Source organism: Vombatus ursinus, unplaced genomic scaffold, assembly GCF_900497805.2.
Source record: "Vombatus ursinus unplaced genomic scaffold, bare-nosed wombat genome assembly UNPS02014798.1, whole genome shotgun sequence".
NCBI lineage: Eukaryota > Metazoa > Chordata > Mammalia > Diprotodontia > Vombatidae > Vombatus > Vombatus ursinus.
Genome location: NW_020954576.1, coordinates 15,949,679 through 15,974,299, shown reverse-complemented (window position 1 = coordinate 15,974,299; position 24,621 = coordinate 15,949,679). Strand labels below are relative to the sequence as shown.

The window sequence follows — 24,621 nt, the reverse complement described above, 5'->3', positions numbered from 1 at the left end:
CACTTATAAAATAGCAGCATTTCTCTTGCAAAAGAGAAGTTGGACCAAAAGAGATAAGGTGATCCAGGCATTTCAGATGTTAATGCCAGCACAGGCTACCAACAACATTCCTGGCCTAGGGTGGAGGTGATTCAGCAGGTCAGTCAGGTCACCCCACCTTACTTAAAATGGGTGAAAAGAACATCCTTATATCTTAAAGAGGTAAAAACAATCAACCCACATCAATCAGAGATTTTAGTTTTTACTACTCTAGTTAAAACTCCTTTCTAAAAGCTATTTAAGCCTGGCTGAAAAACCATTTTCACCTGATAATCTTGGGAGGAATTGCATTGGTGGGAACTCAGTCTGATGACATTAGAGAATCACCTCTGACTCCTCAGTAGTACCCCTAAACCTCTATCGGAGAGATGTAGTTTGTACCAAGACTAGAGGTTTCTAGGTAAATGGGAGCTGATATAAGGATATTCACATAAGGGGACTCCCTTATGTGTGCTTAGCCTAGCTTCATAGGTTGAAACATAGGTTGTAGAAAACTATACCTTTATACCAATTGTTTACTGTGTTTTGGCAGCTGACAATGAGAATTTCTTTGAAGAATAGGCTATTACCCCATTAGGAAGGCATGGCTAAATTTCAACACATACTAATTTACCTGCTATGCTCTTTGGGCCATGGTCAAGCTATGAAAACTTCCTGTGCATTCTTCTATATGACCTTATATCTAGCATTCGTAGCCTTTTTTTTTTCCCCACTCACAGTTACCCTACTCTCATTTGGGCCTTCACCAACTTACACTCGGATTACTGCAACGGCCTTCTAACCGGTGCCTCAAAGTAGAACTTTTTTTTTTCATTTTCAGTAATAATAATGAAATGAAATTGATAAGAACTATGGGGAACTCAAAAAGCCCTCCACGAGTGACATCCACATAAACTCAGCCAACATGTCATCAAAGAAGCATTGAATAATGATTAAGCCACACAGATTCGTTTACAGAAAAGAGGGGTTCATGATAGTAATACAAGTCATTGCATTTAACAAAATATTAGAGAAAGGTTATCCTTAAGAAGACCAAGACTAATAAATCAATAAACAATATGCAAGGAAATGGCAGAAACTGTGCAACCTACTTCTAAAGATTACAACAATTTTTTTTTACAAAATAAAGATGACAAAATTGATACCTGTTGAAAACCTATAAAATGTCTAGAATAATAAATTATATAGCTGATGTCTGCTGTCCTTTACAAACATATGACAAATACCATATTATAACTACAGACCCTAAATATCTGAAAATTCAACAAATAAAATATGCTAGAACTGGAACATCATTACATACAAAACAATTGCCCACAATCACCTATTCATAACATCAATTAAAAAACTTAAGAACATTTTTATGGATGTCATTGTAACAAATATTCATAACCTCCAAACTAAAGTGAATGAAAAACTTTCAAAATATAAAATTCAAGAGGAAGAAATCAAAACCATGAGTAGAAAAAAAAAGTAGGTACATATTCTCTCATCCATCCTGTTTGCTAATGCCTTCAGAAACTCTATTCAAGAAACCTAACATTCCAATATTTTTATTTAATTACAAATGGGCATTATTTTATATACTTTTGAGATAATCCACAGAATACTAAACATAAAAGGCTAAAAATAGTAGGATAATGACTTGTGCTTGGATAACTCCAATCTGAATTATGTTGAAGAGGATTAAAAGAATAAGATATTAATAATGATAATATAGCACATTAAAGTTTGCAAGCTGCTTTACATATATTATCCGATTTGTACTTTTACAATGGCCTTATGGAATAGGTAACACAGGTATCATAACTTTTCCTGGTTATTTATTTCTGAACACACCTAACTGCATTTCACAAAGGATGCTGATAAATGAGAGCACTTCCAGAGCAGCATAATCAGAAAGTTGAAGAAACTTGAAACTATGCCATAAGAATATCAGAGAAGATGGCACTGTCACTTAGTACTTACATGATTTTGAGCAATGCACTTAACCTTTCTGAGCCTTAGTTTCGCTATCTGTAACATGAGGGATTTATTTAGAGATGATCTCTGAATTTCATGCCAGTTTTAAATCTATGATCCTATGATACAACAACTGTCTTGAAGATTACAGAAAGGAATTAGGTTTGTTTTGCTTCACCCAAACAATCAGGCATGCTGGAAAAATGCAGAATTTAAAATCTCAGGACCTCTATGTATAATCTAATTCTGCTACTTACTAGCTTCATGACCTTGTATGATAATGATGATGATGATGATGATGATGATAAACATATACAATAGTGATTCAAGGTTTGCAAAATGCTTTGTACACATATTTATTGCTTACAGCAACACTGTCAGGTAGGTGGTATTATTATTCTCATTTTATTTTTTTTTTATTCTTTTAAATACTCCAAGACAGCATGCATTCTGAATACCCCTTCCTCTAATCTGCCCTCCCTTCTATCACCACCGCCTTCTTTTATCCTTTTCCCCTTCTATTTTCCTATAAGGCAGGATAGATTTCTATACCCCATTGCCTGTATATCTTATTTCCCAGTTGCATGTGAAAACAATTTTTAACATTTGTTTTTAAAACTTTGGGTTCCACATTTTCTCCCTTCTTCCCTCCCCACCCACCCTCATTGAGAAGGCAAGCAACTCAATACAGGTTATACATGTGTAGTCATGCAAAATACTTTCATAGTAGTCATGTGGTAGAAAACTAACTATATTTCCCTTCATCCTATCCTGCCCCCCATTTATTCTATTCTCTCTTTTGACCCTTTCTCTCCTCAGAAGTGTTTGCTGCTGATTACCCCTTCCCCCAATTTGCCCTCCCCTTTATCATCCCCCTGTTTTCTTATTCCTTTCCCCCCTATTGTCCTGTAGAGTAAGATAGATTTCCATACCCAATTGAATGTGCATAGTATTCCCTCCTTAAACCAAATCTGATGAGAATAAGATTCACTCATTCACTCTCACCTTCCCCCACTTGCCCTCCACTGTAAAAACCTTCTTTTGTCTGTTTTATGTGAGATAATTTACCCCATTGTACCTCTCCCTTTCTCCTTCTCCCAGTATAATCTTCTCTCACCCCTTAATTTTATTCTCCAGATATCACCCCTTCATACTCAACTCACCCTATGCCTGCTATCCATCTGTCTATCTATCTATCTGTCTCTCTAACTATCCATATAATTTTTCCCTTCCAACTACCCTCATAATGACAAAGGTCTCATGAGTTACAATTATCATCTTTCCATGTAAGAATGTAAACAGTTCAATCTTAATAAATCCCTTATAATTCCTCTTTCCTGTTTATCTCCTCATGCTTCTCTTGAGTCTTGTATTTGAAAGTCAAATTTTCTATTCATCTCTGGTCTTTTCCTCAAGACTGCTTGAAAGTCCTTCTATTTCACAGAATGTCCACTTTTTCCCCTAAAGGATTATACTCAGTTTTGCTGGGTAGGTGATTCTTGGTTATAATCCTATTTCCTTTGCTCTCCAGAATATTATATTCCAAGCCCTCTGGTCCCTTCATGAAGAAGCTGCTGAATCCTGTGTTATCCTGATTGTGTTTCCGTAATACTTGAACTGTTTCTTTCTGGCTGCTTGCAATATTTTCTCCTTGACCTGGGAACTCTGGAATTTGACTACAATATTTCTAGGAGTTTTCCTTTGGGGATCTCTTTTAGGAGGTGATCGGTGGATTCTTTCCATTTCTATTTTGCCCTCTAGCTCTAGAATATTAGGGCAGGTTTTGTTGATAATTTCTTGAAAGATGATGTCGAGGCTCTTTTTTTGATTGTGGCTTTCAGATAGTCCAATAATTTTAAAATTATTTCTCCTGGATCTATTTTCCAGGTCAGTTGTTTTTCCAATGAGATATTTCACACTGTCTTCTATTTTTTTCATTCTTTTTGGTTTTGTTTTATAATGTCTTGATTTCTAATAAAGTCACTACCTTACATTTGCACCATTCTAATTTTTAAGGAAGTATTTTCTTCAGTGAGTTTTTGGACTTCCTTTTCCATTTGGCCAGTTCTGCTTTTTAAGGCATTCTTCTCTTCATTGGCTTTTTGGACCTCTTTTGCCATTTGGGTTAGGCTATTTTTTTTTCTTTGGCAAGGCAATTGGGGTTAAGTGACTTGCCCAGAGTCACGCAGCTAGTAAGTGTTATGTGTCTGAAACTGGATTTGAACTCAGATCCTCCTGATGCCAGGGCTGGTGCTCTATTCACTGTACCACCTACCTGCCCCTAGGCTATCTTTTAAGGTGTTCTTTTCTTCAGTATTTTTTTTTAGGGGGGGTCGTCTTTAGCAAGCTGTAGACTTGTTTTTCATGATTTTCTTGGATCACTCTCATTTCTCTTCCCAGTTTTTCCTCTGCTTTTCTTAGTTGCTTCTCAAAATCCTTTTTGAGCTCTTCCATGGCCTGGGACTGATTCATCTTTTTCTGGAAGGCTTTGGACGTAGGAGCTTTGATTTTGTTGTCTTCTTCTGGTTGTATATTTTGATCTTGTTTGTCACCAAAGAAAGATTCTATGGTCTGCCTTTTTTTGCACAGTTTTCTTGTGTGCCCAGACAATTACTTGAGTTTTAAACTTTTTGTTAAGGTAGGGGTCTGCTTCCAGTGTGGAGAATGTACTGTCCCAAATTTCAGGGGTTTTGTGCAGCTGTTTTCAGAGACACTTCTAGGGACCTGTAAATTTTCAGTTCTTCCAAGGTGGTATGATCAAGGGTGGGGTGTTTGTTTACTCCTTTCCTGGACTGTACTCTGGTCTACGAGTGACCACAAGCACTCTTTTCTGCTTTACCAACTGTGAGGAAGATTCCCTCTCCACTGCTACTACAAGCTTCACTATGCCAGTGCTCCTCCTTGCCCCAGGACCACTACCCAAGAACTGAAACCCAGATCCAAGCATGGGCAAAGCAAGAGAATCCTGCCTTCGCACCAGCAAAGAGGTTCTTGCAATCCCCCTCTGATCAGCCACTTGATTCTCCCTCAGTCTTTGGGCTGAGTTCTGGAAGCAGCTGTTGCCCCAGGGCTGTGCTGGGACTGGGACTGAGTTTCTCTCTCACCTCAGTCACAGACCTTTCCTACTGACCTTCTAAGTTGTCTTTGGTGTTTGTGTGTTGAGAAATCTGGAAACTGCCACAGCTGCCTGTGTTTCAGTCCTCTGAGGCCTGTTCCAGGTTCCCTGAGGCCTGGTCTTTGTCTGTGTACCCACGCTGAACTGTGCTCCTCTCCCAGCCTGGCACAATAGACCTTTCTAATCAACCATCCAGGATGAATTGTGCTAGAAATTTATTTCACTCTGTCTTTTTGTGGGTTCTGCTGCTCTAGAATTTGTTTAGAGCCATTTTTTTTACAGGTATTTGGAAGTGTTTGGGGGAAAGCTCAAGCAAGTCACTGCTTTCACTCCACTGTCTTGGCTCCGCCCCTTATTCTCCTTTTATAATAGGAAAACTGAGCTTTGGAAGGATCAAGAAACTTGCCTAGTGTCATATATCTAAGTATCTAAGGCAGAATTTGAACTCAGGTCTCCCTGACTCATAGTCCACTGCTCTGGTCACTGCTACTTAGTAACCCCTATGAATGCAGTGAATGTGGAAAGAGAAGTAAGTTACATTTATAAGAATTCAAGTCATTCCCCAATTGATAAATGGTCAAGGGATATGAACAGGTAGTTCTCAGATGAAGAAATTAAAGCCATCTATAGTCATATGAAAAAATGCTCTAAATCACTATTGATTAGAGAAATGCAAATTAAAACAACTCTGAGGTAACTCATCACACCTATCAGATTGGCTAACATGACAAAACAAGAAAACGATAAATACTGGAGATGTGAGAAAACTGGAACCCTAATGTATTGTTGGTGGAGTTGTGAACTGATCATTGAACCATTCTGGAGAGCAATTTGGAGCTATGCCCAAAGGGCTATAAAATTGTGTATACCCTTTGACCTAGCAATAGCACTACTAGGTCTGTATCCCAAAGAGAAGGGAAAAGGACCCATATGTACAAAATATTTCTAGCAGCTCTTTGTGTGGTGGCAAAGAATTGGAAATTGAGGGGGTGCCCATTAATTAGGGAATGGCTGAACAAGTTGTGGTATATGTATATAATGGAATACTATTGTACTATAAGAAATGAGAAGCAGGATAATTTCAGAAAAACCTAGGAAGATTTGAATGAACTGACACTGAGTGAAGTGAGCAGAACCAGGAGAATATTGTACACAGTAACAGCAACATTGTGAGATGACCAACTTTGATAGACTTAGCTCTTCTTAGCAATACAACAATCTAAGACAATTCAAAAAACTCAAGATGGAAAATACTGTTCACATCCAGAGAAACAACCAAAAAGTCTGAGTACAGATCAAAACATGCTATTGTTGTTGTTGTTTTTGGTTTTTCTTTCTAGTGGTTTTTCCCTTTTGTTCTCATTCTTCTTTCACAACATGACTAATGTGGAAATATGTTTGCATAATCCCTCTGCTCCCCCATAGCAGAGTCCACTCAACCTGTTGCGTACCTTTCCTTAGATCTTTTTTTTTTTGTGTGTGTGTTGGTTAAGGCAATCAGGGTTAAGTGACTTGCCCAGGGTCACACAGCTAATAAGTGTCTGAGGTTGGATTCAAATTCAGTTCCTCCTGACTCCAGGGCTGGTGCTCTATCCACTGGGCCACTTAATTGCCCTCTTTTAACAATTTGTAGATACTAGGACAACCTAGTAGCTGTCCATTTATCATTCTTTTGCTCTTACTATGTCAATACTGCATCTATTTTACCATTTGTCTATTCCTTAGATATCCTGTATGCCATTTTTGACATGAGTCATAACTGATAACAATTAATTTATTCCTACCACATGTTTCTCTATTTTACAGTTTTATTCTTTAAAAATTGTGATCGCCCATGATTTGCTTAGTGACTTGGATCACTAAAAAAGATACTAGCATTTAAAAAGATGATTTTTTTCCCCCAAGGAACAGCATGGGATGCTTCAAAGTGTACAGTTTCTCAAATGCGATCCAACCCACTCTCTTCTTTCCTATTCAGTTCTGGGTATTCCCATTCTAGATCACTGTCCATCTTCAGTGTCTAGCCAAGATATATGTACTGATGGAACAGCTCAATAGGCTGTCTATAGTCCAGAGGTGTTTTTTTTGTTTTTGTTTTTGTTTTTTGCTTTTTGCTTTTTAGTGAGGCAATTGAGGTTAAGTGACTTGCCCAGGGTCACACAGCTAGTAAGTGTCATGTGTCTGAGGCCAGATTTGAACTCAGGTCCTCCTGACTCCAGGGCCGGTGCTCTATCCACTGTGCCACCTAGCTTCCCTCAGAGTTTCTTAAACTATGGGTCCTGAACTCATATGGGATGGTGAAAAATTTGACAACAGTAAAAGGTTTCTGAATGTTCAACGACCAAAAATTAATTAAGGATCAACCATGTAATGAATCCAAACTGTTTCTGGCAGTGCTTGTCCATGTGGCATTGCTCAATTTCTCTGCAGCCTTGGTCCTGAACACAAAGTCTGGGCACTTTGCACTGTGCATGCCCTCAGGCCATGCAACACCAAGAAATGCTGCCCAAACAAGAAAAGGGGCCATGAGTAGAAAAAGTTTAAGAAGCTCTGGACTCTATACAACTGTTTATTTACATGGACCATAGATTTCCTTCCTCTCTTCCTTCTTTCCTGCCTTCCTTTTCCCCTTCCTTCCTCTCTCTTCCTTCCTCTTTTTCTTCTTTCTCTTTCACTCACTCTCTTTCTTTCTTTTCTTCCTTCTTTCCTTCCTATATGGACTATTAGGTCAAACTCCATTGAGTGGTATTAAATCTCATTTGGACCTTCTTCTCTTCTGAGACACAACTACCACCCCAATGTTACCTCCCTGTTCAGTGGTATTTTAATCTACTGAATTAATTTAATTTCTCTCCTCTTCCCCACCTTTTAGACTTTAGATTTAAATGATATAGGTAGCTCTGGTAAAGAAAGTCCCCATAGCAATGAAGATCATCTAACAAATATTAAGTGCCTACTATCTACCAGGTACTAGAGATAAGTACGAAGAATTAAATAATCCCTGCTTATAATGAGTAACACTTTTTGCCTCAGTTTCCTCATCTATAAAATGAGTTGGAGAAAGATATGACAGACCACTCTTGTATCTTTGCCAAGAAAACCCCAAATGGGGTCACAAAGAGTCAGACATGACTGAAAAATGACTCAACAACAACTTGTAAGGAGGGAGGAAAGAGAAGGGAAGGGAAAAGGAAGTCTATAACTATAACTCTCTCTTTCTCTCCGTGTGTGTGTGTGTGTGTGTGTGTGACACACTATGTGTCTACCATGTGCCAGGCACTGTGCTAAGTGCTTTTTTTAAAAATAAATATTAACTCATTTGATCCTTATAATAATAATGCAGGTAACTGCTATTATTATTCCATTTTACATTTAAGGAAACTGAGGCAAACATGTTAAGTGACTTTCCCAGGGTCACATAGCTAGTAAGTGTTTGAGGCTGATTTTGAACTCAGGTCTTCTTGACTCCAGGTCTGATATTCTTTACACTGTGCCAAGTAGGTGCCTCAATGAGCTGTTAGATTTATCATCTTTAGCAAACTAAGTGTGAACTGAGTGGTAAAATATTTTACCAAAGGTCGTATAGCCAGTGTATGTCAGAAGCAGGATGTGTCAGAGGTGAAGTGTGAACCTAGGTCATAATGCTTCTAAAGCTAGTTTTATATTTATTAATAACATGTTGCTTCATAAAATAAAATTACTGAATGAAAAAAAGAATATTTTATTAATTGAATTGTTTGACCATGAGGGAGAAGAGGAGGAGGTGTAGTACTCATAGTAATAGCCAGCCTTTTAAGGTTTACAAAGAACTTTATAAAGTTACATCATTTTATCCTCACATAATTCTCATTTTATAGATGTGGAAACTAAGGAAGACAGAGTTAAGTAACTTATCTAGGTTCACACAGCTATTAAGTACTTGAGGCTAGATTTGAACTCAGTTCTTCCTGATTCTAGGTCCAACATTCTATCCATTGCCCCACTCATATACTCACCGTGGATATCCTTGAGATTATGGAATGTCTCCAGTAGAATGTAAGATCTTTGAGAGCAGGAACATGTTTCTCTTTTGTCTTTGTATTCTTCCCCACCTAGCACAGTGCCTGTCACATAGTAGGTGTTTTTCAATCAGTTTGTTGTTAATAACTAGCACTTATATAGCAATTGAAGGCTTGCAACACACTTTATGTACAGTTAACTCATTTGATCTTCATGATAGTTCTATGAGGTAGATGGTATGATTATTCCATTTTTTAGATGTGGAAACTGAGACTGAAAGAGGTCAGATGACTTGCCCAAGGTCACACAGTAAGTTTCTGAGGTACAATTTGAACTCAGGTCTTCCTGACTTTAAGTTTCACTTTGTTTATGTTACATCATCTGGCTGCCTCAATAAATGTTTGTTAAATTGAAATGAATTATATCTTCCTTAAAAGATTTTTCTAGAGATGATAAAGTAGGCAAATGAATGATTAATGCTGTCTTCATCACCTTTTTGTCAGTGGTAAAACTGATTGTTTCCCCATTGATTGACATCTTCCCCTCTTTCATCTATCGTGAGGATCATTCCATCGATGCCCTCAGACTTGTGTCACCTCCAGCATATGCCTCGTCTGTACATACTCAGTCTGCTCTAGTTGCTCTTCCAGGCTTTCTGTTCTCTCTTTTCACTCTCACTTCCACATGCAGCACATTGAGGACAGAGGTGTCAGAGTCCAAAATGTGGCGGCTGCACTGTCACTGAAGAAAATAGAAATGTTGACAGATTGTTTCCATTTTTTCATCTGTTTGCTGTAGTCATTCAAATGTCATCTTTCAATGCTCTTGGATGATCTGGTTTAACTGATGCCAAGCTTTCTTGTAGATCCATATCCTCATTGCCTCATGAAGTAACGCTGCTCATAATCTTCCCCTTCCTTCCACATTATATTTTGCAAATGAGTTTCTACTTTAAATCAGAATTGCAATGTAATGCAGTCCAACTGGAATTACATTTTTGAAGATTAAGAACTGTTTAACAGATTTATCCCTTATGGAAAACTCAAATCATATGTAGACAAGTTTAGATATAAATATGGAATGAGGTGTTCATGTAGAAATGGGACTTATAAATAAAAAAAGTAGAGATTAATATCATCAAAAATGATCTTGCTCATTTTTATTATTACTATTTCTGGACTAATTAACACAATATGATGAAGTACTTTTTTGGTTTGTTTGTTTGAAATATTATGGTTCCTGAATCCTTCCATGATTGAAAAATAATCTCTAAACCCAGAAAGATTTAAATAGTATCATCTACACAATAAAAGTGATAAGGTTCTTAAGAGGTAAAAAATATGAAACAATAAGAAAAGTAATTTGCGGAACCCTCTCCTTGGCTTCAATTTTAGTGGATATGGTGTTGAGCCACAAAACTACATGGCACAACAGAAAAAGCCTTGGACACCTGAAGTCTAGTTATGATTCTTCCAATAACGAACACTGAGCAGGACATTGAGCAGGTCTCTTCTATCTCTTGGTCCTGATTATATCATCTGTAAAATGTGGAAATTGGACTAGATGTCAAATAGATACAGCTTATGTTTTAACATTGAATGACTGAATTTTAGTCACTTTACAGTAATGTTTTGTTTTCCTCTTCCAAAATGGTTTGGAGTTCAGCAAAAGATTTTAGTTATCAATAAATATTTCATTGAAACCTCTCAAAACATAGACTTTTATGAAGTACTTTATAGATGCAAATATTTCTTTAATCTAAAATGACAACTAATGGAACCAAAATATACATATAACTAGGGAAGAATTTTCAGAAGAACTTCCATGCCTAGTTCCGGTAATGTAATTACTTGATTCTCTGTACATGTTGAATTGATTTAAGTCATGTGGCAAATACTATAATTTCTACCCTAGAATGATACTGGTACAGAAGTCATCACTTGACATGACTGCATCACGAAGGGCTGCTGACAGTCAGGAGAGATCAAAAGCAGATCGGGTTGCTTAACAAACTATATGTCACTGAATTCAGAAAGACAAGGCTGAGAGCCCCAGAGAATAATGAAACCTGGAGGCAATTGTAGGAGCCAAACACAGTGGGTGCATTAATAAAATTTTAAACTGGGCTTCAGCTTTCCTTATATTAAAATGTCTGGTACATAACACATTAATCTTGGCCTTCCACCTTTGGATAAAACAATCTAAGCGTCTATGCAGAAAACTGAAAAATAATTACTTTGAGACAATGTGATTCAAAATCATGTAGTGTGTCCTTACAATCTGCATATATCTTTCACTATAATTTCTATTTCATTTTTTAAAAATACAAGTTACTTTTCAAAAATATGATGTAGACATGCAACTTATTTAAATTTCCATAGATAAAATTACTAAATTTATTCCACAGAAAGAATTTATATAGATTCTAAGACACAAAAAAAATTCATAAGTAGCAATTAATGGCAAATCATTTTAAGCACATTCCATTCAAAATTCCAGAAAACTATAAAATGAGTTTTTTAAGTTTTTTTTTCCTTGAGAAAAAGAGAGATTAGTGAAAAGATAAGGCTATGTCTTGTGGTGGGATGAGATGATGATAATGGAAGAAATAGAGAAGGTAGAACTGCTCAATCTAATTTTTGCTTCTGTTTTCTTTACCAAAGGGAATAATCTTGGGATTAGAAAAACTAGAACTAAAATGGCTAATTGGGAATGGAAAACCAGACTAAGTAGGATGATAGTAAGAACATTTAGCTACTTTTGATAAGTTCAATTTCCCAGATACATAAAAAGTACATTTTGTCTGATCTGATTCTTGTGCCACTGTCAACCATTTTTGAATGATTACAGAAAATGGAAAACAAGTATTACTAAAACTGGTTAGGCCAAATGTTGTCCCAGTTTGTTTTTTGTTTTTTGTTCTTAATGGGAGGAGGAAGAGAATAGAGCTTATAAACTATAAATCAGTGAGCTTGACTTTTATTCTGAGAGGGGGGATTCTAGAATTTATTATTAAAGGAATGACTAGTAGATATCCAGAAAATAGAGTGCTTATAGCAAGAAGCTAATGAGCATAGCTTCATTAAGAACAAATCATTTTAGACTAATGACTTTCTTTTATGACAGAGTGATTAGATAAGTATATCAGGGTTATTTAGATACAGTTTACCTTGATTTTAACAAAATTTTTGACAGTCTTTCATGGTGTCCATAAGGGAAAGATGGAGAAACATGGCTAGGGAATAATACAGATATGTTTACTGAGAACCAGTTGAATAGGTAGACCTAAAGAGTAATTGTTAGTAGTTTAAGTCTACTTAGAAGAATATTGGTAGTGTAGTTTCCTAGGGATCTGCCCTTGGTCTTGTGCAATTTAATCTTTTTATTACCTATTCAAATGAAGGCGTAGATGGCAGGCTTATCGAATTTTCTAATGACAAAATTTGAGAGGTATTACTTAACAGATCAGATGACAGGGTCAAGCTTCAATCAATCCCAATCATCAATTAATATTTATTAAGCAGCTACTAAGTAGCAGGCACTGGATTAAAAAATAAACATTTTAGAGCCTAGACTGTTGGGAAAAACATAGTCTTCTATCTGATTTCAAGCTATCAATTAAACGAGAAAAAAAAGTGCAGGAGGTAAGATGAGGTAGCAGTTCTTGCACAGAGGAAAAGATTTGGGCTTCTTAATGCCCTAGAAACTCAATCTAGGCTAACCCTATAGGCTATAGCTGTCAGGAAAGCTGATGAATCTTGTTTTACATTAAAACTCAAATAGTATCCTTACAACGTATCATTTAATTGTTTTATAATTGTGTCAAGTGTCAGCTCAATTAAAAGGAATCAGCCAACATTTAATATACATGGCATTCTCTCTGCTGAGAATACAGAAATTAAAAATGAAATAGTCTAGTCTTTTCTGTCCATTATTTAACAATCAATTTGGGGATATGTGATTTATCTACCAAATAGCATAAAATAAGGTAGAGACACTAAAGTATTCTAATAATACTTAAGAAGCGCTGATTCACTTGAAGCTTGGGAGGGAGAGAGAAGATTCCAGAAGATTTCATGGAAGAAGTAACAATGAATTTGGACTTTGAGAGAATAGGTAGAGAGATGTTACACTAATTGACATGGTAGTCTATTCAAAGGCATAGAGATAGGTGATTATAGGATGAAATTAAAACATAGCAAATAGTCCAATTTTTCTATAATTCTGTCAAAAAGTAATTCTGAATAAGGCCACATAGACAGATTGAAGCCGTACTATCTCTAGCAAACATCCAGTATTTAGCAAAGTGTCTGGCAGAGGGGAATCTCTTAATAAATGCTTGTTGAGTAAAACATTTCTGTTGAATCTTAGAGCTTACCTTCACATTTCTACGAGATCTTCCTGCGATATTTTAATCTAATGTTCTGTGACCTCTTTCTTACCTTCATGGCAACACAAAAAGCATTTAGAGACAGAGTAGAGGCAATGGATGGAGGACTAGTAGGCCTTGAGTCAGGAAAATCTGGATTAAAATCTGGCCTCAGGCACTTACTATGTGGCCCTGGGCAAGTCACTTGACCTCTATCTGCCTTTTTGCTCAACTGTAAAATGGGCTAATAATAGCTCCTATTTTGCAGGGTTGTTGTGAAGTTACATGAGATGATGTTTGTAAAGTGCTTAACAGAGTGCCTGGCACATAGTAGGTATTTAATAAATGCTGGTGTTCTTGCACACACACGTATAGTTTCTCTACCAAAGTCTCATTAGTGTCTCATTTTGTCATGAGGATGACTGACGATTCTGTGAATGGTTCATAACTCTGGCAGATTCTACTAAACTAAAAGAGTTTCAAGTATAGGTCTGGAAATGGATTGGATTTTTCACTTTTAAGTAGTAGTTTAAGTTTAAGAGAATTAGCCTAATGATGATTTTTTTTTCCTGCTTCAGTAACTTATGCCTCTTCTAATCTATAAAATTGTTGTCTGGGACACCTAAACTGGGACACTTCATATTCCCCCATATCACAATCTCATTTCTCATTTTTCTGCCTTTCCATAGGCTCACCCTCATGTCTGGATGTGCTTCTTCAGTTCTACTTCTAAGAATCCTTGGCTTGATTTAAAGAGCAGTTCATGCACAAAGTCTTATAGGAAGCTTTTCCAGACCAATCCAAAAACATTCATTAAGTGTTCGTGATGTGCCTGACCCTGTGCTAAGCACTGCGGATAAAAAAAAAAAAGGTACAGTCACTACCTTTGAGCAGCACACGGTCTATTGGAGAAACCTAGGGACCACAGAATAGAAGTCCAGTCATTTTAGAGTGGAAGTCAACTCAACAAGAATTTATTAAGGACCTACCACAGGCCAAGCACTGTGCTAAGCTCTGAGGATACAAAGAATGGCAAAAGTAGTCACTACTCTCAAGGAGCTCACAGTCTAAAGGGGGAAACTATATGTAAACAACTATGTACAAACAAGACAGATGTAGAATAAATTGGAGATAATCAACAGAAGGAAAGCACTAGCATTAAGAGGATCAGGAAAGGATTCTTCTAGATCTTTCCCTGAGACATGACATAAGCCAGGGCATCCAGGAGGTGGAGATAAGGAAAGAGAGAATTCCAGGCATGGGGGCAAAGGCACACAGAAGCAATGTTGCGTCTGAGAAACAAGTAAAGCAAATATCACTGAATTATAGAGTATATGGAGGAAAAAGAAGTGTGAGGTGAAGAGAAAAGTTAGGAAGGGGCCAAGTAGTGAAGAGACTTAAGTACCAAAAAGTTTTATTTTTTTAATTAATTAATTCATTCATTCTTAGTCTTGGAACCATGAGGGATCCACTACAGCTTACCGAGGCATTAGAGTGACATGATCAGACTCACAATCTAGGAAAATCCCTAAGTCAAATGAAGGGAAAGTAATGAAAAGCTTTTTTAATAGTCCAGGGGAGAGAGAGAGGTAAAAAGGGCTTGTCCCAGAATGGTAGCTGGTCCTTCCAATTGTTAATGTATCCCCTTTCCTCAAATTATTGTGCATTTATGTGTTTGTTTATAAATCCTCCATAGTTTGACACAGCTAGATGAAGCAATGTATAGAGAACTGTACCTGGAATGAAGACAACCTGAGTTCAAATCCTGACTTAAACACTTACTATGTGACCCTTGACAAATCCTTTAATCAGGCCTGCCTCCATTTCCTTATCTGTAAAAAGGAGCTAATAATAAATAGCAACTACCTTCTAGAGTTGTTGGGAGGAACAAATGAGATATTTGTAAAGTGTTTTTCAAACTTTAAGGCACCATGTAAATGTTAACAATTATTATTATGCTTATATTGAAACATTGACATATCTTTGGGAGCAGGGAATATGTTTTTGTTTTTGGTCTTTGTATATGTTGCATCTAGCAGAATGCTTAAAACACAGTGAACACTTAATGTGTCTATTGAATCAAATCTGAATACCTACATTAATACAATGACTTATTCTTGAAATATTTCAGTTTATGAAAATTTAATGGGGGGAAGGGACGTTCAGAGTACGGTAGTTTATGTGTAACTGATTTAATAGAAAAAGAAAGAATGGGAACAATATCTACCCTGAAAACAGCATATTAGATTATTTGATATTGAGATAAACATACAGCTCTTCTAACAAATCATCTGTAACTATAGCTTTGAAACCCTGCTCCTGATATTTGAATTGTGAATTCAAATCTGGCTCAGTATTGAAATCATGATGCTTCATTATGATTCCAGGAACACTTCAGTAATGTCTACATAATTTCAAAGACCTAAAAGCACCATAAAAGGAAATATGTTTTTCCCCTAGAATGTCCAGAAATATTATTTGAGTTGACTGCTTTATTTTGGTTTTTGAAGGTTTCTTTAGGGAAAAACAATGAATGACTATTATTTTCTCTAAGGAGAGACATTTACTCAGTTTATACAATAGCTTTACATTTTGGTTGCAGATTGTCAAGAAATAAAGACTAGTATGAGATGAGCAAGGCATTATTTTAGGCACTGTCCATCTATAGGAGAATCTTAATCAGAATAAGTGATGATCATTATGCTGAATATTTAAATCCCTGATCTATGTATATCTCTCAGTTTTTTAATGTAACAATTCTTTAAAAAAAGTTTTCCACCATCTTTTTTGTCTTGTTGTCAGCTTAATATCTAGCCCTTCTATCTATATGTATTGAGATATGGCACTGCTAATAATAAAGGATCTGCTCCATCTAGATCTGTGCTTGATGCAGTTAGATCAAAGCTTAAGATAGCAGAGATGTTCTCAGAAAATAAATAGGTTAAAGAGGCTTGCATCAGTTGAACAGACACCAAAACTCTTGGCAAGAACCTCTGCTGGTAGTATTTGATTTTGTCTGAATGCTACTTTTAATTCAAAAAGTTCTTTGGGAGAAATGTATAAAACTTCCAACTCTTTCCTTTTAAAATGACAGTAATAGCCTAGATGGCCAATAACCTGCTGGGTATATGTGTAACAGTGCATCACTCACGTATGACTTTTTTTGATTGAATGAATAAAGGAGAGAATTTGATTCCATAAAAAGTGATATAATTCAGAAGTCACAAATGCGGGGAGTTAGGAGAGAGATAATGTTTATAAGATTTATAAGAAGAAATATAATGCAAAATCCCAAAGAAATGTGGCATACTGTTGATCACATCACTGAAAATAAGACTGTAAGAAATACTGAAGAAATGTAATCCCATCCATATATTCCATATTAGATTCAAGAAGTAGTTTGCTGACTTTCCACACAAATAAAGTTAGATCTAAATAATTGGAAAAACATCAGGTGCTCATGGGTAGTCTGAGCTAATATAATAAAAATGACAATTCTACCTAAATTAATTTACTTATTCAGTGCCATGCCAATCAAACTACCAAAAATTATTTTATAGAGCTAGAAAAAATAATAACAAGATTCATTTGGAATAACAAAAGGTCCAGAATATCAAGGGAACTAATGAAAAGAAATGCAGGGGAAGGTGGCCTAGCTGTTCCAGTTCTTAAATTGCATTATAAAGCAGCAATCATCAAAACTACTTGGTACTGGCTAAGAAATAGAGTGGTGGATCAGTGGAATAGGTTAGGTAGACAAATGCAAATCAAAACAACTCTGAGGTACCACATCACACCTATCAGATTGGCCAACATGATGAAACAGGAAAATGATAAATGCTGAAGAAGATGTGGGAAAATTGGAACACTAATGCATTGCTGGTGGAGTTGTGAAATGATCCAACCATTTTGGAGAACAATTTAGAACTATGCCCAAAGGGCTATAAAATGTACATCCCCCTTGACCCAGCAATAGCACTTCTAAGGCTGTATCCCAAAGAGATCATACAAATGGGAAAAGGAACCACATGTACAAAAATATTTATAGTAGGCTCTTTTTGTGGTGGCAAAGAATTAGAAATTGAGGGAATACCCATCAATTGGGGAATGACTGAACAAGTTATGGTATATGAATGTAATGGAATAGTATTGTGCTATAAGAAATGATGAGCAAGCAGAATTCAAAAAAACCTGGAAAGTGAGTGAAGTGAGCAGAACCAGGAGAACATTGTACACAGTACCAGCCACATTGTGCAATGACTAAAATTGATAGACTTTGATAAAATTGATAGCCCTTCTCAGCAATGCAAGGATCTAAGACATCACCAAAGGTCTCATGGTAGAAAATGCTATCCACATCCAAAGAAAGAACTATGGAGTTTGAATGCAGATCGAGGCATACTATTTGCTATTTTTTTCTTCTATTTTGTTTTGTTTCCTCTTTCTGATGATTCCTCCTATTAGTTCTAATTCTTCCTTCAACATCAATAACGTGAAAATATGTTTAATGGGAATGTATATGTATAGCCTATATCAGATTTCAAGCCATCTTGGGGAGAGAGGGGGGAGGGAAATGGAGAAAAATTTAAAACTCAAAAGTCTATGGAAGAGATTTTTGATAAATCAAAATAAATTAATTGAAAAAAGAAGTACTTTGCTGAATACCTAGATTTGTTTGGTTTGGTGTTAGACACAGGAAAGAGTAAGCATAATAGTTTTTTTTTTTTGGTCACAGAAGCACTAGTTAAACTACCCAAGGCAAAGGCTACCCAAAAATTAATATATTTTCCACACCACATTAAAAAGGTCTCCTTTGTCCATCAGCATGGTGAAAATATATAGATGGATTATCATACTGTATTGTATCTTGTTACCTCGCAAATCTTTCTTCAGCTTTCGAAGGTCTTTCTGAAAGTCTTCAAACTTCATCTGGGAGGCCTGAAAAAGGTCCTGGGGTTCTGGCAGTGGAAAAACACATTGTTCTTTTCCAGCATCCTGACAAACAAGGTGGGGGGAGGAAAAGGTTTTTTGAAAGAATGACTATCCACAGTCATAGAAGAAACAAACAAACATACACATCATGAAATCACTCAATTCATGTTGAGTCAGAGTAAATTTAGCTGGGTACATAGAAATTACAGTCACTCACCTGATCGAAATTTCGAAGATAATATGAAACGATATATGACAGAAGACTCCGGCTATTGTCCTAGGCAGAAAGATCAAAGTGAGTAAAGGTGGTTTAAATTTCACTCACTACTAGAATTTTTAAAAAATTCTAGACAACAACCTATATATGATGACATTTTAAATGAAAAGTGAAATTTTATAAGACAAATTGTCTTCCTATACCTAAGAGGTTTAACTGCTTCAGGAAAGATCATCTACTTAACATCATTCCTCCTTTAATCAGACCAGTATCAGAACTGGTTAAAAGTGGTATTTCAACTATAAGAATTCTTCTGTTTTTGTTTGTTTTATTTATTTCCTGAGTCACACACATAACTTAATATTCCTTAAAGGTAAGCTATTTTTAATATTGAAATGTATGACTTTGTTTTATTTGAAAGAATTTAGAATTGACAGCACCCTATGTCCGGTTATACAAACTATATAATTACCTCTGGACTTGTGACTCAGTTCACAGATAAGAGAAATCATAAATGAACCCCCACCCACAAAAAAGAATAAAATGATTTAAAAATCACTTGGGCTTTATAGCAATCATTTTAGATAATGAATTATTACATAAACCATCAGGTCTGGCAGACTTTTTTTGAATTTGTACATATAGCATAATGAATAATGTATTACGGGTTCTGCAGAATATGCAAAATCTCATGCTTAAGAGGCTACTTCTTTATTTTTGTGTCATATTCATATAGGGATTGATCTGGCTGTAGAAATTGTATGCATTGCTCATTATTGCTATCACATTTGAATCAAAATCATGTGACAGAAATATTGCGAATGACATTTAGACTTTACCTACTTTAAACTAAATCCCCCAAGATAAGCGGCACGTGCTTCTGGATTTTCAGTTTGTTATGATTTTAGCCCATGGATATAGGTTTATTTTTATTTTTGTTTTAAATATTATTCTTCCCTCTTCATACCTCTCCCCCACTACTTTAAATATGATTTCCTAACCTAGATTTCTCAACCTAAAATAGGATTTGCTTTCCAGTGATCTCAGTGGCTTTCACTTATCATTTTTGATTTGTGGTTCTATTAACTCTATTAACATGAACCTGTTAATTAGGTTGAAACCAGTCAATAACATATTGACCAGAGGTTTGTTGTTCACAGTAATCTGCATAATCCTGTGATAGTGTTTTAGAATTAGGAAGGCTCAGATTCAAATGTTATCTCATATACTTGCTAGCTTTGTGACCCTAGGAATGTCACTTAGCCTTTCTGAGCCTGGGATTCTGCATGAAATGGGGATAATAATACACCACATAACATTGTTCTGGGGATTATATGAGGCAAGGTATCCCAATAATCTTAGTGCATTTTTAAGCTTTAACAGTTTAAAACTTGTTTTTAAGCATCAATTATATGAGATTACACAATGTGTCCAATAGTCCTATTGCAGTTTTAACCTTTAATAACTTAAAACCACACTAAGACTTTTGGGACACCTTGTGGTAATCTCATATAATCCTCAGAACAATACCATGTGGTATATTATTATCCCCATTTCATGAAGAATCCCAGGATCAAGAAGGCTAAGTGGCATTCCTAGGGTCACACAAATAGCTATCTTTAATAGCTTTATAACTTAAAGTATATTTGATAATGTAACACTGCACTGACTTTTGGGATACCCTATATAAGTAAAATACTTTGTAAACCTTAAAGTGCTTCATAAAAGTAATCTATAAATGGCAGTAGTAAAAGTAATTACAGTATTCTAATTTTCTCTAAGGAGATATAAAAAAAGTCCAGGAATAAACACAATTATTTCTAACTTAGCAAGGACACCAGAATAATTTTGTCACTTATGTTGGGCCATACAAAAAGGTAAATTACTTCTTATTTCATGACTGAATGTCAATTTCTCAATCTAGACCATATTTTGATTTGAATCAATGGGATCTGCCTCTGGGGAACTTACTAAAACATGATCCTTAAATAGAATGAAAACGGAAGATATTCTCTTATTATCTTCATAACCTGCTCAAGAATCTGCTTAAGGTTCCATATTAAAAATTAGCAGATGTCTAATCTGGTATTATTTATAGGTTCTAAATCATTTGGAAATAATATTTCCATTCAATTCAATAGGGATATAGTAAATGGAAAAGCATGCTCCCTTTTTAAAAATGTCCCTAATAATCTATGTGTTTAAAACTGTACTTCTATTGGTAAATAATATCAAATTATTTCTATATCAGAAGTTACAATGAAAATGTACAGGCTACAAATGTAGTAGGCTTTATAGGTTGAACTCTATTGAAAATAAAAATCATATGTAGTTGATTATTCAGTAACTAATTGGAAAAAGTTTAGACATGTGCTACTTTTAGCAAAAAGTCAACAACTTTTCAGTGGAAAATAATAGGAATAAATATTGTTATACATAATCTTGATTCCAATTTTTGATAGTTTTTCTAATGCTTCATAGTTTCCTCTCCATTAGCACCACCGCAAATACATACATGTAGGTAGATTCCTAAAATATTCATACCTAAATGTTTGCTATTTAAAATTTTTAATCTCTTTTACCATTTTCTTTTCTTAGTAGTATCACACATGCAATGACAGTGATTAGACTTAAGGATTCAGAAGATTTTGAACTAGAAACATCAGACAGATCATCTATTCTGAGCATCAGGAAGAGATAATTATACTGTTGTGGCTAGCTCTATTCTCTACTTTAATTAAATATTTCACTTCTTTTAGAGTAATTTGTGTTAGACTCCTCCTAATTTTTTTAAGGACTTGAACCTATTGGTCTCCACTGGTTAGCATCTAAATAATTAATTTAAATAGGAAAAAAATAACTATATGCTATTTTATCCTAGAAAAAGTAAAGGTCCTTCAGATATGATTTAGAAAAATTTGCCATAGGGCAGATGGTCTTTGGCATATACAGAATTGGGCAAGAAATCAAGAAAGAAATACGTAGTTCTAGCTGAAGTCATAGTCATCAAGAAGACATAGGATTAATGGTTATTCATTTAAGAAAACATTCTAATACTCAAAACACATACACACAAAAATGAACATTTCTTTTACTTAGATATAGTTTGGCATCAAGGTATAAAGAAACAATTATTACAAAGGACAAATAATGAAACTCCTTATTACTAACAAAATAATCTCATCTTCTAGTGATCCTACAGTCAGTCATAAAAATACTTACACTGCTTTTGACATCTTTCAGCTTTGGAAGAATGTCTAATCCAAAACCATCTGCCTGTCCCCGAGTCTTGTTCCCACCATTCATGTAATTACCAAAGGCAAGAACCAGACCTAGAACCTGCATAACCCCTGACCCATTTTTCAATGTCTGCAAAATAGGATAAAGAACAATTTTTCTTAATTAAAATTTTGTATAACATTTATCAATTTTACAAGAGTTGTTATCACATAATATGCCAAGCTTCCAATATATTTACTAACGTTTTAGGTCATATCCATTTGTCATTATTCCTACTTACAAGTTGTAGTTTATTAGAAAACATCTAAAATGCATGTTAAGAAAGTCACAAAAGACATGGAAGTTACATTTATATACACATACACACAAAGAAAAAAAACCCCTTAAATCAACTACATAAGCACAGAAAAGAAAAAAAAAACCCACACCAACTATATCAACACATTCTAACATACATTTCACACATGAGCCAAAAGGGGTGGTTGAGAGACAGTGAGCAAGTACCTTATGCCATGTCTCCTATTCTTTGCTAAACTAAAGAGGGCTAGAAAAGGGAGAATTGTGAAACAACAACTATTTCAAGAGAAGTTTTTGTAACTATTCTAATTTCACATACCTTCTTAGCAACCCAAGTAATCTGGCATCAAAACTAACACTAAAAATGTTGATGTAAAGAAATGCATTTTATAATTTACCCTAAATGTTTCACACTTGTTTCTTCCAAAGCTCTACGTTAGGCTTAACTTTGCATTACTTATACCCAGGTCATCAAGTTTTTTCAAAATGCTTTACTAATAGAAGAAAGAATGGTATTGTGGCCCCTATACTAATGAACAGCCTTTAAAAATTTTTGATACTAACAATTTATGCAGAGTATTAATGCTCTAACTTCAAGGAGGCATTTTAGCATCAAAATTCAGCTATGCTGTTGTCTCCAGATCATTGGGATGGACTAATTATTAGCAATTTGTTGAGCAGTCCCTTCCAAAAATCAAAGAATGCAAACAGAATGCTCTCAAATGGCATTCATTTGGATGTCGGATGTATGAAAGCCTCTACAAAGTGAAGATTTTGCTTTGGCAGCAGCAGAAGGCACAGTATTCTCTAGAGGCTGATGTGCATTGGCAGGAATCTTATGATGCTGCAGTGAAGCCCTAAAAGCCAATCTGAACATGTGCTTTGATCTGGAAGCACCATCATAAAATGTTCCATTCGGCAGGACTGCGATCCTTCATATTTAATGAGGACTTTAAGTAAATAAGAAGAAAACTTTTGAAATATGAACGTGACTGAGTGAGATTAAATATCAGAGATCTAGCCCTAGCTTTCTATGGACCAGAACCCACCTCACACAACTTCTGGAGTAGTTCAAGTTTGCGACGAATCGAGCAAATGCTTTCTGAAAATGTTGACTGGAACAGGATGCAAAAGACTCGCTCTGAAAAGTTGGGTATTAGTGATAGTTCATAAAGGAACCTGAAGCAAGAGAGTCAAATGAAGAGGGAAAATATAATTCACATAAACAGATGTTTAGCCTTATATCATTCCTAGCAATTATGTACTTAAGATGTACTTTCCTAATGGAAATAGCCCACACATCTCCTGGATGATTCCTCTTTGGCTATAAGAGGCATGCTTACTGTTCAGGTTTGTCCAAAGACTTGGCATTTTCTTTTTCTTTGCATGATCTGCCATGCTTTTCAATTTTTTCCAATTCGTCCGTCTGTGCTCTCTGGAAGAAAGAAGACATTTTTTTCCCCTGAAAACCTGGCCAATTAAACTCTAAAGATAATAATTATCTTCTTACAAAATCACTCTATATTTTCATATTCCTTAGCATCTGTTTGTAGTAAAACTTTACTTAATTCATGAGGCATTTTAAAGTGTAAATATGTTTAATGCAAACCAGATTACCTCTAAATCTTCCAAATAATGTTATTGACTATTAGTAATCTGCAAAAGATTTATTCATTCAAGCATGCATTGAGACAATACATTTTTCCTTTCCTGTTCTTTTGGCTGTTTATATATTCTCTAGGATGAAAGAATTTGCTTTTAAAGTGGTATTTCTCATTCAAAAATCAGTCAAGTTGAATTTGAATGTAATGTGATCCTAAAGATTTATGTAGTTATTTCTCTCATGGTAAAAGAAAGGGATTTATTTAACTATCTCAATCATTGTTCACTGCTATTTAGGCTATGAAAAATTCACAATGTAATTATTAGTTTGACTTTTAATGTGAACAACACAAAAATCACTGAACATAAACACAATGTTTGGGTCTCTTTTCCTGTGTTTTCTTTTTGGTAGAATCATGTCTCTAAATTTATTTTCTTCTATATAAATGTATGTGCTCCCCCTCCTACGCACACATGAACTCAAGATCAAATTTATTGTTCTAACTTTAATTTTTGTGAATCTCCATAAAATGTTCTTAGCAGCATATAAAGAATGTTATAGACATAGAAGAACAAATCTAACTTTAACTGGACTATTTTTTTCTATTGATTTATTTATGTACACTTTATTAGAACAGCTAGATGGTGCAGTGGATAGAGTACCAGCCTTGGAGTCAGGAAGTCATGAGTTCAAACTGGCCTCAGACACTTACTAGCTGTGTGACCCTGGGCAAGTCACTTATCCTCATTTGCCTCAGTTTCCTCATTTATAAAAGGAGCTGGAGAAGGAAATTACAAACCACTCCAGCATCTTTGCCAAGAAAACTCCAAAAAGGATCACAAAGAATA

At 35.4% G+C, this 24,621-nt stretch overlaps 1 protein-coding gene across 1 annotated transcript in view; it reads right to left on the bottom strand.

Annotated features, from left to right (window-relative positions):
* Positions 1-24,621, bottom strand: part of LOC114050000 (formin-2-like) — a 473,042-nt gene that overhangs the window by 142,434 nt on the left and 305,987 nt on the right. The window contains exons 7-11 of the mRNA XM_027871502.1: positions 23,514-23,605; positions 23,220-23,349; positions 21,856-22,002; positions 18,634-18,693; positions 18,359-18,479 (exon numbers count right to left, since the gene is read on the bottom strand). Coding sequence (XP_027727303.1) covers positions 18,359-18,479; positions 18,634-18,693; positions 21,856-22,002; positions 23,220-23,349; positions 23,514-23,605 — 550 coding nt within the window. The remainder of the gene's footprint in view (positions 1-18,358; positions 18,480-18,633; positions 18,694-21,855; positions 22,003-23,219; positions 23,350-23,513; positions 23,606-24,621) is intronic.